Source organism: Astatotilapia calliptera, chromosome 10 (assembly GCF_900246225.1).
Source record: "Astatotilapia calliptera chromosome 10, fAstCal1.2, whole genome shotgun sequence".
NCBI lineage: Eukaryota > Metazoa > Chordata > Actinopteri > Cichliformes > Cichlidae > Astatotilapia > Astatotilapia calliptera.
Genome location: NC_039311.1, coordinates 27,703,254 through 27,717,376, shown reverse-complemented (window position 1 = coordinate 27,717,376; position 14,123 = coordinate 27,703,254). Strand labels below are relative to the sequence as shown.

General features: G+C 41.8%; 1 protein-coding gene across 2 annotated transcripts in view; it reads left to right on the top strand.

Moving 5' to 3' along the window:
* Nucleotides 1–14,123, top strand: part of emsy (EMSY transcriptional repressor, BRCA2 interacting) — a 28,635-nt gene that overhangs the window by 1,530 nt on the left and 12,982 nt on the right. The window contains exons 2-14 of one of the 2 annotated variants that reach the window (XM_026181898.1): nt 761–854; nt 931–1,039; nt 1,140–1,239; nt 1,336–1,410; nt 1,737–1,912; nt 2,003–2,158; nt 5,084–5,343; nt 5,418–5,661; nt 7,040–7,258; nt 7,539–7,685; nt 7,947–8,120; nt 8,192–8,328; nt 10,284–10,457. In XM_026181898.1, coding sequence (XP_026037683.1) covers nt 934–1,039; nt 1,140–1,239; nt 1,336–1,410; nt 1,737–1,912; nt 2,003–2,158; nt 5,084–5,343; nt 5,418–5,661; nt 7,040–7,258; nt 7,539–7,685; nt 7,947–8,120; nt 8,192–8,328; nt 10,284–10,457 — 1,968 coding nt within the window. In that variant the 5' untranslated portion in view covers nt 761–854; nt 931–933. The remainder of the gene's footprint in view (nt 1–760; nt 855–930; nt 1,040–1,139; nt 1,240–1,335; nt 1,411–1,736; nt 1,913–2,002; nt 2,159–5,083; nt 5,344–5,417; nt 5,662–7,039; nt 7,259–7,538; nt 7,686–7,946; nt 8,121–8,191; nt 8,329–10,283; nt 10,458–14,123) is intronic. The other variant, XM_026181897.1, reaches the window with a different exon arrangement.

Here is a 14,123-nt window from a genome sequence, read left to right as displayed (position 1 = left end):
CTTATGTTCAGCGTTTCAGTTTAAAATGGTCCAGAAGTGTTATATTTTCTCTTCGTTGTTATCTCTGATCTGGATTTGACGCTTTTTCAAGTCAGCTATCACAAAGAAAGCCTGGCTAGGTTGAACTTGCTTCCCTTAACTCTCTTCTGTTACCTAAGGTGGACTATCACACCTTTTCATGTGTTGACATTTGGTGTTTTTTAATAGTCCAGCACCTTCATCCTACTGTCCAAAGACTTGCATATTAGAGCAGTTGGTGAGGTAGATAAAGTGCTTAATACTGAAGAATAAAGCACTGTATTGATGTACGGCTACAGTGGCTTGGAGTAGTGAGAAAGACTAGAGAAAGGTGCCATGTAGATATGAGACCATTTCCAAATCATTGTGTTGTCACTGTTATAATATTGTTATTTATTTTGTTAAAATTTGTGGTATCTGTCCCATATTGATTTTTAGATGTCGCTACATGTAAGGGAAACAAAGGAGAAGCGGTTCATTTCCACATTTAATGACTGTCCCCTTTGTTTACGTCAGAGACCTCATCAGGATTTGGCCTATTTTATATGGTTCATATAAAACAGAATCTGTGTTACCTTAATTATTAGAAGTCTTAGCGTTTCCCTGTTATTTTTGGCCATTCGATAAACATAAATATATTTGCGCTTGAGTAAATTAAATTCTGTATAAAAATAGTTTTAACGGTTTTATTTTTGCTAGTCCTGGTCGTAAAACTCTTTGTGCTGACATGTTTTATATTCAGGAAAAAGTCTGCTTGTTATATCGTGATGAGTCCAATTTACCTCCATGGAATGACAGTTTGCTGAAGCTCTTGAAGAAAGAGTGCACGGGGCCTGGTGAGCTTAACCATGAAGCACTGTGGTTTATGGGAAATCGAGTCCTAACTTGCCTTCTTGCTTACTGTCTTCTTAGCCAATGATTCAGCTGGAGAAACCAGTGCTAGCTGGTACCATGCCGGTGGTGTGGCCCACCATCCTTGACCTGGGCAGGGATGAGTGCAAAAGAATTCTGCGGAAACTGGGTGAGCTCAAAGCAGTGCAATGTTATCAGTGGCTCTGATTGAATCTCTTTTATATGCAAAAGACCTGCAACATTTACAGACTGATGTTTGTGTGTCGCAGAGCTGGAGGCGTACGCTGGGGTCATCAGCGCTCTGAGAGCCCAAGGAGACCTGACAAAGGACAAGAAGGATCTGCTGGGCGAGCTCACTAAAATCCTCGGGTAATATTTGTTGTTTTTAAATAGTTTCTTTCATTTTTGCTTGCAGAGTTAGGTTTATTTAAAACCAGCCTTTCCTTTTTACCCTTGCCCTCACAGCATCTCTACAGAGCGTCATCGCGCAGAGGTCCGCAGGGCTGTCAACGATGAGCGCCTCACCACCATCGCTTATCAGTAAGTATGAGACTGTTTAAGTCCAGCTCTGTAATGTCTGTGGAGGAGAGCAAAAGGGACGTATTCAGGTTTTCCTCAAAGTTTTCATTAGTCTTTTCCTCATTCACTTTAGCAACAATGAGCTATTTGGCTATTTATTTAACCACCCTCTGCTCCAGTGCTTGTCAAACTGTAAGGTGTGGAGTGAAAGCATGTGGAAATAAAAGCTTTAGGTTTTAAACAGGCCTTTGTTGTACCCTGACTCTGAGCCTGAGTAACTTTGAGGACTTATAACGTTTCCTCTCGTGCCGTCCTCTAATCAGATTTCCGTTCTTTTTCTTTTTCAGCATGTCGGGTCCAAACAGCTCCTCTGAGTGGTCCATTGAAGGGCGGAGGCTTGTTCCTTTGATGCCGAGGCTGGTTCCCCAGACGGCCTTTACAGTCACAGCTAACGCTGTGGCCAGCGCCACGGCCAATCAGAACGCCTCCCTCCTGCTGCCAGCTGAAACAGGGAACAAAGAGGGTAAAGCCAGAAACATTCACTTTGCATCGGACTCTGGCTGTTTTCAAACACTTTGGGCATTGAATGATGTGTTTCATTTCCTCCCTGTAGTCGTGGTGTGCTACTCCTACACGAGCACCACCTGCACCTCCACCAGCACCACGGCGACCAGCGGCCCTATAGGAGCAACAGTGAAATCTCCACGGCCACCCAGCCCTTCATCCAACGTGGTGGTGCTGCCCAGCGGCAGCACTGTGTATGTGAAAAGTGAGTGTCAGCAACATCGTATCAACTTTTCTCTTGCTTTGGACGGAAGCAACATGAAAGGGAAATAATAAATAGCAACATAACTTGAGCCGACTGTTGTGATTTGCTGCTATATAAATAAAATTAAAAATACTTTTCAGGGAGGAGGCTAACTGCATGGCTAATTAACATGTCATTAAATAACACAAGTTACCAAAACTGTCATCCTTTATTTACATATGTGTTATTTAAACCAGCACAAGTGCTCAGTTAGAGAAAGCCTTTCTAACATATCAGCAGGATCCCAGCGATCTCTCAGTTTCTCTGTCACAGTTGTCACCAAACCTTCTGGTTTGTCTGTGTTTGTCTTCATATGCTGACTTGCTGGGTGTAAGTTTGTATTTTTCTTCTCTGTTAGACGGTTTATAAGAGCTCAGTGGAAGAGGCAAATGATGGGTGTGAGATGTTGGGAAGACTGAACCGTAACATGAGTCTGAAGATTTTTGCTGATTTTGTGCTTAATTTTAACTCTGTATTAACTTTCAAACCTCACACTCACAAACATAGTCCCTTAAATGATTAGTTTGACATATTTGAGAGCAGACCTCATGGAAGCAGATCCCAGTTTGGATTCACGAGGCAGACAGTCTCTCTACTTTTAAGATTGGGCTTAATCTTAGTTAACCTTAGTTATGCTGCTGTAGGCTCAGGCTGCTGGGGGATTTCCCATGATGCACTGAACATTTTTTTTTTCTCACCACTTGCTGATCTGGCCTCTTTTTCTTCTCCTCAGTTTCCCCGTAACTTCCCCGAGTCTCTTTCTACCAAAAGTCACTTTTTAAAAAGAAAGTTCTTCCTCCCCACTGTCGCCAAGTGCTGGCTCACTGGTGTTGTCTCTTTACCTTTGTACAGTCTTTACCTTACACTATAAAACCCCCATGCGACAACTGTTGTTGTAAGCTAGTGCTATGTAAATAATGAGCTTTATTCTTTAGCAGAGATGGGCAGTAACGCGTTACTGTAATCTGATTACTTTTTTCAAGTAACGAGTAAAGTAAGGGATTACTATTGCAAAAACGGTAATTAGATTACCGTTACTTTCCCGTAGGAACGCTGCGTTACTGCGTTACTAAAACCGTGATTTTTTGCGAGACTGTCTCACGACAGTGACGTAAGCGAGTGCGCCGTTAGTGACAACAGCTGTGTGCAGATCAACAATGGATCACATATCGATTGTGGGAGAGAGTATGAGCGTGCAGCGTTTAAAGCGTGGAAGCACTGACCTTACTTTGAGTTTGATTCCATAAAAAGTGACAAAAACATTAGCGTCCATCGTGCGTGGGAAGAAAACTTCTTTTTACAGCGAAAAAACCCCTAAACTTCCAAGCAAGCACCGAGTAGCTACGACGTGATGGGAAACTCACAGAGAAACTCGCGGATTCTTCAACTGACCGCGGCACACCTGCACCAGGGTAAACCTCCGCCTACCGGAGTCCTGCTTTACAGGTGAAAATAGAGCAACAGGACCGTATTTATTTTCTGCTGTGTTTTACTTGCATCTATTTGAAAGAGTGAGTGTAAACACACAAAATATTTTATTTTATGTGCTGGAATGTGCAGAAAATAGGTTTAAATGTTAAACAAATTTCTTCCAGTCAGAGAATGTTGCATATAATTAAATTTTTGCTTGATGCATAAAGTTAAAAGATTAAAACTAATAAAACAAGTTTTAAAAAGAGACTTTTCAATTTGATTACATTTTGTATGATGGATTATGTAGAAAAAGTAGAATTGGGCTGAAAGATCTATCGCTTTATCACCTCTTCGGGTTGTAAATCGTGTTTTTAAAAAGTAACTAAGTAATTAATTACTTTTGAAAATAAGCAATCAGTAAAGTAACGGGATTACTTTTTTGGGGAAGTAATCAGTAATTAGTTACTGATTACTTTTTTCAAGTAACTTGACCAACACTGTTCTTTAGTGCTTTATTTCTTGTAACTGATGGCAGAGAGGTGCTGCACTTGAAATCACTTCTTTTGCATTTGAACGTGTTCAGACTTGAAAGAAATTTCCAGCCCTCCAGAAACAGTTTCTCATTTAAATGAGTGCCGATGTCTTTGAGTAAAATGTCTAAATAACTTTGAAGTAAATGTCATTTTATTGATGCGTTCTTTAACCTCGGAGTGGGATGTACTCTTCTTCAGCTTTCATGTTATGTTTTTATAATAGAGTTTGGAATTGAAGATAAGGAGGGAGAGACTGTGGTTTGTATATTTTAAAAAAAGAAAAATCTACTGCTCAGCCTAAAGGGGGCACTGCGATGCTTGTCTGTTTGTTACAAGGTGATTTTAAACTGCTGTCTCTCTTAGCACCAGTGATTCACATACTCTCCCCACACTCCAGACTAAACTGGCTGGGAATGTGAGATCTGAGTTTCCTAAACATGGCGTCTGTTAGGACATGTTGGCTCAGGTTTGACAATCCCACCAGCATCTGCTGCCGATTAAACAGCTGGTAGAAACAATGTGTGACAGGAGAATGTAGCGCGGGAATGAGGCACCGGAAGACAGAGCATCTGTACATCATTAGAACTAAAGATGTAATTAAGAGGTTTTGATTTATGAATGAGTTAAGTTATAGAACTGTGTAGAAATTTGCAGATTAGGATTTTTACTGGTAGTTGTTAATTCATAATTTTTACCCCATAAACTTTCTTTTATTTTAGGGTTTAATGTTACATTTCTGTCACAAGCCAAGTACAGTCAGTGAAATAGACTGAATAACATTCTGCTGACTGATTTATTATTTAATCTCAGTCATATTGTCTTGATCGCAGTTAGTACTTCTTGATTATCAGCAATTAAAAAGCAAAATCCTCAAGTGTATCCCTACTCAGTGATACAGTCTCAGTCATCCTTAATTTTTCCCGCTGATTTCGCCTTTCAGGTGTTAGTTGTTCCGATGAGGACGAGAAGCCTCGCAAGCGAAGGCGCACGAACTCGTCCAGCTCGTCTCCGGTGATGCTGAAAGAAGTTACTAAGGTGTCCCCGCCGGTATCCAAGAACATCACGGTGCCCGTGAGCGGCAGCCCCAAGATGAGCAGCATCATGCAGAGCATCGCCAACTCCTTACCGCCTCACCTGTCCCCCGTCAAGATCACCTTCACCAAGCCCACCATCCAGACGACCAGCACCACCACGCAGAAGGTGACAGTCGAACCCTACCTCGGCTCGTCTCTCTAGACGCTGCTTCTGAGTTTAAACGTCTCGTGTTTCAACAGGTGATCATCGTGACGACTTCCCCGAGTTCCAATTTCGTGCCCAACATCCTGTCCAAGTCCCACGCCCACAACAACGCCACCGCTGTGTCAAAGCTGGGGTCCACCTCTGTGCTGACCACACCCACACAAAAGCAGACGGTGGTTTTTCCAGCCAGCTCCAGCACTTCCACGAACCCCAACACCATCGCTGTGACCACAGTGGTCTCCTCCACACCATCAGCGGTCATGTCGACGGTCACACCGTGTAGGTTCCTCCTCTGTGCTCAGTTTTTCTGCCAGGTCCATCTTCAGACAAAACAAAAACGTGTGCTCCCAAAGGTGCCAAGAGAACAGCAGGGCTCAAAATAAATTAGTTAGTTAGTGAATCAAAAAAACACCAGATTATTCTCCATGATAATTATTCAGTTTGGTTGTACTGTTCCATGGCTCTGTGCCTTTAAACTCCAGTGCTTTGTAGGTTGGATTGCATGATACGACACATGAATTTAAAGCTGTATTATTAACTGTTTTGTCCACTTGGGGGCAGCAGAGAATAACAACTTAACATTTCAGCTAATTAAATTTATAAAAATAAATTTGAGTGAATAAATATGTCAAATATTAGGGTAAAGCAGTAAAACTCTGACTTCTTGATGACTCAGTTTATGTAGTTATTAATATAGCTGCTGATTTCATTTCTGTTCATTTACTACTCTAGCAGTAGAGTACTACTATTACTTGTTAGGGACGTACCTTATCTTTCCAGTACGAGCTGAAATCACTGGATCGGTTATATCAGTGGTGTCCAAGCCAGTGCCAGCCGGTGTCCTGCAGGTTTTACATGTGTCCTTGATCCATCGCAGCTGATTTAAATGGTTAAATTACCTCCTCAACATCTCTTGAAGTTCTCCAGAGACCTGGCAATGAACTAATCATTGGATTTGGGTGTGCTGACCCAGGGTAATATCTAAAACCTGCAGGACACTGGCCCTCGAGGCCTGGAGCTGGCCAAGCCTGGGTTATATAATCTGATACGATCCATCATCTTCTAGAAGCAAGTCTTTCCATTCAGAAACATTATTTAAAAGCGGTCACCAGGACTTTCAAACTGCACATATAGATCTACAAAATCTGATTTAAAAAATCCTTAAAAAGTTTCCACCTTGCACCAAAAGTTATTTTTACCACCATCCTTGCTTTTGGCAAATTATCCAATTGAATTCTTCGAGTGTCTTCCACCTTTCATGGTGTATCTGGCCTTAATTGCTTAATGTCAGCATGCCATAAAGACTCAAAACTGTCATGTTATCAACAGCTTAGTTGCTCAAGAGAGGGAAAAAGGCAGTATTAGTATAAGTGGATAGACATGACAAAGTAATATTAAGTTAACCTTTGTAAAATAGTTTTTTGTGAAAACACATTAAAATAATGTTAATGATACTTTACTGATTAAAATGATTTTGAGTCATTAGTGTAAAAAGATTTAAGCTCGTGGGTTTTAATATGATTTTAACCAGATAATCTCTCTTAAATGTTCAATCTTCTAGTTTTGCAAACATAACATTAGACATGAGGGGGAGGAACCTTCTCTGGGACGTCACCTGTTAGGTTTTGTATCTTACCGTCAAAGTTGTCGGTTGCAGGTGGAGTTTCAGCTGGAGTGAAGGTCTCTACAGCCAGACTTCCTTCACCTAAGACACTAATGGCCTCACCCACTCAGATCCTGGCCCAGTTCCCCAAACAACAGTCACCCAAACAGCTGCAGCAGAGCTCGCCTTTAGGAGCGTCCAACGTCGGTCAGACCCAGACCACCACCTCCTCACCGGGAGCCAAGCCCACCATTCAGATCAAACAAGAGTCCGGTAACCATGACGAGCCTTTATTGTGTGTTTGTGTTTCAGTTCTGTCATTTTATTTCATTTTAACCACGTGCTGTTTGCAATACCTGTATTATATCTATTTCACAAAATAAGCTCATATCTTTTTTTTTTTTTTTTTTTTTGCCTTTTGCTGGTGGTTAACCATTTTCTTTCATATGACGCACAGCTGTTTGAAAAGAAACAAAGCACGACAGTGAATCTGTTTAGAAAGTGAATATCGTGATACGACCGCACTGTTTGTTAATGTGTGGTTTGTGTGCAGGGGTGAAGATCATCACTCAGCAGGTGCAGCCCAGCAAAATCCTGCCCAAGCCTTCGGCGGCTTTGTCCAGCAGCAGCTCTTCTCCCATCATGGTTGTCAGTAGCAACGGAGCCATCATGACCACAAAGCTGGTCACTCAGCCCACAGGTGAGTGGGGGCGAGGGGATCAAAAACTCCACATCTGATCCAGGAAAGGAGAGATCGCGTGTAACTTAAAGGTCGTCTTTGTGACCAGAGTAAAACTGTAATGACACCTGTGACTCTTTGTCATTCAGATTTAATCATAGACTATTTAAACGGAGTTAATTATCTCACCGGTAATGTGGCAGCTTAATTTAATCCTCGATGGAGACGCTCCTGTCGATATCTTTAAGGTGGACAACAGTAATTCTGTATTCCTTCGTGTAGCTACCCAGACCACCTACACGAGACCCACTGTTAGTCCGAACATTGGGGCCAGAATATCAGCCTCCAGTGGCGGGACCACTTACGTCAAGACCACCAGCGGCAGCATCATCACCGTGGTGCCCAAGTCTCTGGCCACTCTGGGAGGAAAGATCATCAGCAGCAACATCGTGTCCGGTGAGTCAGAGGGAGGTCTAGAGCGCTTCTACGTTCAGTGCAAGTTTCTCATCAGTTCTCGTCCACTGCAGGCACGACGACTAAGATCACCACCATCCCCATGACCTCCAAGCCCAACGTCATCGTGGTGCAGAAAACCACGGGCAAAGGAGCGACCATCCAGGGACTGCCCGGCAAGAATGTGGTCACCACGCTGTTAAATGCTGGGGTCAGTTGATGAGCGTGATAGCATTCTCACACGTGCGCTAAACTCATAGGAGCAGTTAACCTTTTTTTTTTTTTTTTTTTTATACAAGAGAGAAAGATTAGTCTGTCTGTCTAGAGCTTAATTCAACATTATGTAATATTTAATATCAATAATATAAAATGCTTGTGTAACCAACATATGAGGTGTAGTGCAGAACTGGTTATTGGGGAAATCATGCGGACTTCCCGGCTGTAATTAGTTTGTGTTTGCTTTCAAAATATTAAGCCTGCTGTGTTTTTACCTCATTATTTATAAAGTCTTTGACAGATTTAACTTTATTAATTCAGGGGAATTTTCAGGAAATCCCTCATCATGTTCACATATTTACACCTGACAGCTGACCACAGCCTGATCCCCGGGCCCACCAGTTCACTGCTTCTTTCACTTTCACCACTCAGATTTACAAGCCCAGTTCTTTACTTTAAGTCACTGCGTCCTGCTTCAGATTCAGATATTGTAGCAAAGCTAGCTTGCTTTTGCTCTACCTAAATAGTTTATGAAGAATGTGAGTAGACGTGTCAGTTATATGGTTTAAGTGTGTGTCTTATGATGCATTGTCAAAATGCAAAGATCTGCGACCACAGGAAGAATAGCTGCTGCGTTTCTGCAGCTAATGGTGATCTTCAGAAACTAAACCTCTATTAGACATCTTTAGCCACTTTGGTCATTGTACTGGATAACTCGAGAACAAGGCAAAGTAGGATTTTCAAAACAGTACCATAGGTGTGTCGTCTAAAAATGGCTGATGAGTTTGAATTTCTGTGACCTCAACCTCAAGGTGAAAGTTAGAGGTCAATATTTCTGAAAATGTAACGACCATTGTAATTATTTCAGATGTTTTATATCAGCGGTCCCCAACCCTGGGCCACGGGCCGGTACCGGACCATGAGCTGTTTGGTACCAGCCGCGAGAGTTGAGGCTCGGGTGTGAAGTTTATGGTTTTCAGGGTTTTTATCATCAACTCGGTTTCTCTGGGTCTTTTCCCGTGTTGTAGTTTTGCGTCTTATTTTGAAAGAAATATTTGCGTGTTACCATAGCGACCAGAGACCATTAAGGGGCAGAGAGGAGGATGTTACTCTCAATGTTATTGGGGCATTTCAGGAGGACGCTGTTACACAATTACACAGTGAATTTGCGTTTATTATTATATTTACAAAATACCACAGTTTTTGCCTTGGTCGTGTCATTTTATTTTGTTGTAATTATCCGCGACACATATGAAAGACAGTGGTTCCTGGCCTTTTGGCTGCTGCCTTGTTGGTCTTTTGAAGTTACCCATGTGTAACGTTAACTAACGCTAGCAATGGTTGAATGGCTGCAATCCTTAGACGGACAAATCTGTCATGGGAAAAATTTGAATTTCAGTCACCAAGTCAGAAGTACAAACTTTTTGTATGGGCTGTGCTCACAACAGGTCATGTTATTTGTCAGAAAACTGCAAAAAAAAAAAAAACATCAACAGGCAACGAACAGTCGGGAGGTTCAGTGTTTGAACAGCTGCCTATGGCTGCCCTGCTAATGTTAAACCTCATCCAAGTACATGAGTTCTAAAAGAAATTTCAACCCCTGTACAGTTATTGTGAAGGGGGAACCTATCTATAGAGACCAAAAAACATGTTTTTGTGCGTGACTGTAAACAGTTTGATCTTTAAAGTTGGGAATTGTAATGTGGGAGTCTATGGGGATTGACTCAGTGGTGAAATTAGTGGAAACGGGGGGGGAGGTTGGAAGTCTATAGTTCCCACCAGATTTGGTCAGTGAGTATGGGTTCCCACAAATTTATGTTTTAAATTAGGTTTCTTGCAATTCGTGCTTCTTTTTCTTTTATTCAGTTTTATTCGTTTTTTTGTTTTGTTTTGTTTTTAATTTGAATTTGGCTAAAAAGAATCCTAATGAGCTTGCTGCGTATGCTGCAGGGGGAAAAGGGCCTTCAGGCAGTTCAGGGGACCAAACCTGCAATCATCACCGCCTCCAGACCCATCACTAAAATGATCGTCACCCAGCCCAAAGGCATGAGCTCCGGGTCCCAGGCCACCGCCACCAAAATCATCCCGACCAAGATCGTTTACGGGCAGCAGGGCAAGACGCAGGTGAGACGTGTTGGTTTTTTTTTTTCCACCATATTTGTTTAATAAAATGTAAATATCATCATTACAAACTGGTTGACCGCAGCCCGCTGAGGTTATCACATGACAAACATCGGGTGGATAATCATGTGACCTTTTGACTGACAAGTAACCGCAAGGGTCATGTGATATAAGTGCAGGAAGAGCCATGTTTATCTTAAGAGTAATGGGTATGGGTTTCTTCCTCTGAAAATGGGAACAGATCTGCTCAAGAAGGAGAAGAGTGCTTTTCATGGAGCTCAGTAGGTCAGTCACCTGCGCTGGATGTTTCCAGAGAAGTGAGATGTGGTTATTTAAAATCAATGTACAGCTACTTAAGCAGAAGGGGAAAAAAATCCCCTTGTTCTATAGGCAGATTTATAGCAGGAGCTTTAACACTTACCTTTCCTGTTTCTCCCTCAACTTCCCCTTATCACACAGAGCTGAATGCTGTGGTAGTTATTTGATCTGCTGCTGTTGGTCAAACAGCTGCAGACTGCATTGTGACATGATCATGTTTCTGGCCTGCTGTATTATACCTGCATTAGCCAATTGTCTGAGCACAGCAACGAGCTGTAACCACAACACTGACATGTTATCGCCCTTAAGTTGATCGTGTTATCAAAAGGGATACGTGTCTGGACATCAAGCACACACAGAGAAACAGGGAGGCAGATGCGTCAGTTGAAAGATGTGACCCACAAATTGTGTCCACTGATTTTTTTTTTTCCCCACAGTAATTAAAAACCTTTCGATGTTTCATTACTTTTTTCACCAAGAACATACTTATGGGCCACTTTAATAGGTACACTTGTTCTATTGCTTTTTAGTGGACATCTCTAATCATCCAGTCAGACGGCAGCAACTCAGTGCATGTAGGGATGTGGTTTAAATTGAGCATCAGACTGAGGAAGACAAGTGATTTAAGTGACATGATTGTCAGTGCCAGATGGGCTCATCTGAGCAGTCCATAAACTGCTGATCTACTTGGATTCTCTTGGAAAAAGAGAACATATCTTGTCAGTGGCCGTGCCTTGTTGATGTCAGAGGTCTGTGGAGAATGGCCAGACTGCTTCAGGCTGATAGGAAGGCAACAGTTACTCAAATAATCAGTTGTTACAAACAAGGTATGCAGAAGAGCAGGTGGGCTACAGCAGCAGAAGATCACCTGACATCTGAAAACAGAAAATTCAGGTTACAGTTCGCACAGGCTCAGCAAAATTGGACAGTATACAATTGGAAAAACATTGCCTGGTCTCAATTTCTGCTGCAATTTGGATTGTAGGGTCAGAATTTATTGGGCAGTACACAAATAACATTAAAGCATGGTTAAGTCCCACTTTCTATCAAAGGCTCAGAGCTGCTCTTGATGCTGGTGTAATGCTGTGGGGGGGTCAGACTTTCTGCTGAACATTTTGAACACCACAGCCTGAGTGTTGTTGCGTCCAGCAGGATGTCACAAAGCTCAGATCATCTTGTTTCTTGAACATGACAATGAGTTCACTGTCCTCAAATGGCCTCCACAGTCACCAGATTTCACTCCACTAGAGAACCTTTGGGATCTGGTGCAGCAGGATGTGCAGCAACTGTGTGATGCTGTCATGCCAATATGGACCATTATCTCCGAGGGAGCAACTTGTTGAATCTGTGTGTAATGTGACTTTAGCTGAGCCTGAATTCAAACTGGAGGTTGTAAAAGCCAAAACAGTGAGCTGAAAGAGGCTAAAGCTCACCAGAGGGGAACTGCAGAGTGAGGTGACACAGGTATTGTGGCCAGTGGACTTTTTGTATTTTGTATGCTATTAGTATCTCCTGAGCTCTAATTTGTTTTTTGCCACTGTCGTTGACCTCTTTCAGTTCCTAGGGGGGTTTTATTTTGTCTATTTTTGAAAACTTCTGGAGAAATTCTTAGATTTCTGACAGATGTTAAATGACTAGCGAAAGCATATATAGTAATTTAAGAAGAAACACCCACAAAAAGGTTGTTCAGACTAAAGCCTGCAGCCTCCGCCTGATATTTCAAGACCTTTTGGGGGAATTTGAATTCAAGATAAAATTGTCAGAAATATTCTGAGAGGGTAAGTCCCACTACGCTGGTTTCCAGGTCGTTTTGTGCTGCAAACACACAAAGTTAGAGTGAAGGGTTAATGAAAACACGAGCTGTCAGCCACACAGTGTTAAAAATATCTCTCTAATAACAAAAACATAAATCACAAGTTCTGCAGATTTTTTTTTTTCTTTGTCTTTTTCAGATTGATTCACAAATACTTTGTCATTGTTTCAATATCAGACTTCTCAAAAAAAAGGTCTAAATTCAGAATTCAAGGTTCGTTTTTAGTCATCGAGGGGAAACTGTGGTCAGTGAGTAATGAGTACTGTAGTTACCGAGTTAAACACCCACAGTGCTAATCTGCTGTGCAGTTGGAGTGAAACCACTAATTGCCACATTTTCTTAACTGGCTTAAATACCAGCGTCTCTTTTCTCTTTTCCAGTGACGAACATGACACCTGTTTACCAAAGTTTGTTTCCAGTTTCTGTAATATTTAAACTGTTTTTCTCAAGCAGTCAGTTTCGACGTTTATGACCTAGTTACTCAGCAGCCGCTGAAGCAGACGGAAAAATGACTCAGCTAATGTCAGCGTTCATGAGTAAGAAACTCGTAGTCTAAATAACGTCTTCCGACTAACTCCGCTGTAAAATGTTTGATAAGAAGCAACTTGCTGCCTCCGATAAGCCGTCTGACTCGAGGCAAAGCTGTGCTTTATTTATAAAGTGAACTTTATTGTGTCACTAACGACAAATTAGCCTTATGGGACATTTAAGAGCTGCACGCTCTCTGGGTTTTTTGTTAAATTTTTTTTTATCAGGCCTCGCCATCAGATATTTTATGTTATTGTTTATTTGCAAAAAAAGTTTTTAGAATTTCTCTTTTCTTGAGGGGGGATCCCCCAAACATTAAGCTGGCTATGGAGGCTGTTATTAGCCCACTACATAAAATAGCCACTTCATTGTCATTCAGAACAGACTCTTTAGATGGTGCACATATTTTGGAACATTTTACTCGCCATTGGACTACACAACACAAATAAATCTGAAGTATAAAAAAATTAAAAAAGAATCTACTATATCTTTATACATGTTATTATTATTATTATTATCCTTAACCAGGGTTACACTTGTAACAACAACAGAGAAGCCTTAGAAGAACTGTAAAGATGAGGATGGCTTGACCAATGGTGCACTCGCTGGTGTAGCCATCTCTTGTTACCATTAAGAGGGAAGGAAGCACTTCCTGGCAGCAGCAACAGTGTGTCTGCACATAAGCAGTGAGAGTTGCACCCACACAGTTGTGTTTCTCCATTTGTGCACACAGTAAACTATGTTAAAGGTGGCCAGTTTTATTCTCATGCCAATCCGTCTCCGTTTCTCTGCACCGGTTCATGGTAATCCTGTCCTCTGTGTTTTGTTTTGTAATAAAACTGCAAAGGAGTCTCCCTTTTAATGAGAGAATATAAATGACAGGATTCTTCCAGGAGGGCTATCCCTGGTAGATGTTGTGCGTGTGTGATGCATCTGGTGCTCACGTATGATGATGTGGTTCCAAGGCCAGCTTTAAGGGAAAAACGTAAACGCCACGATGCAAAGATTTG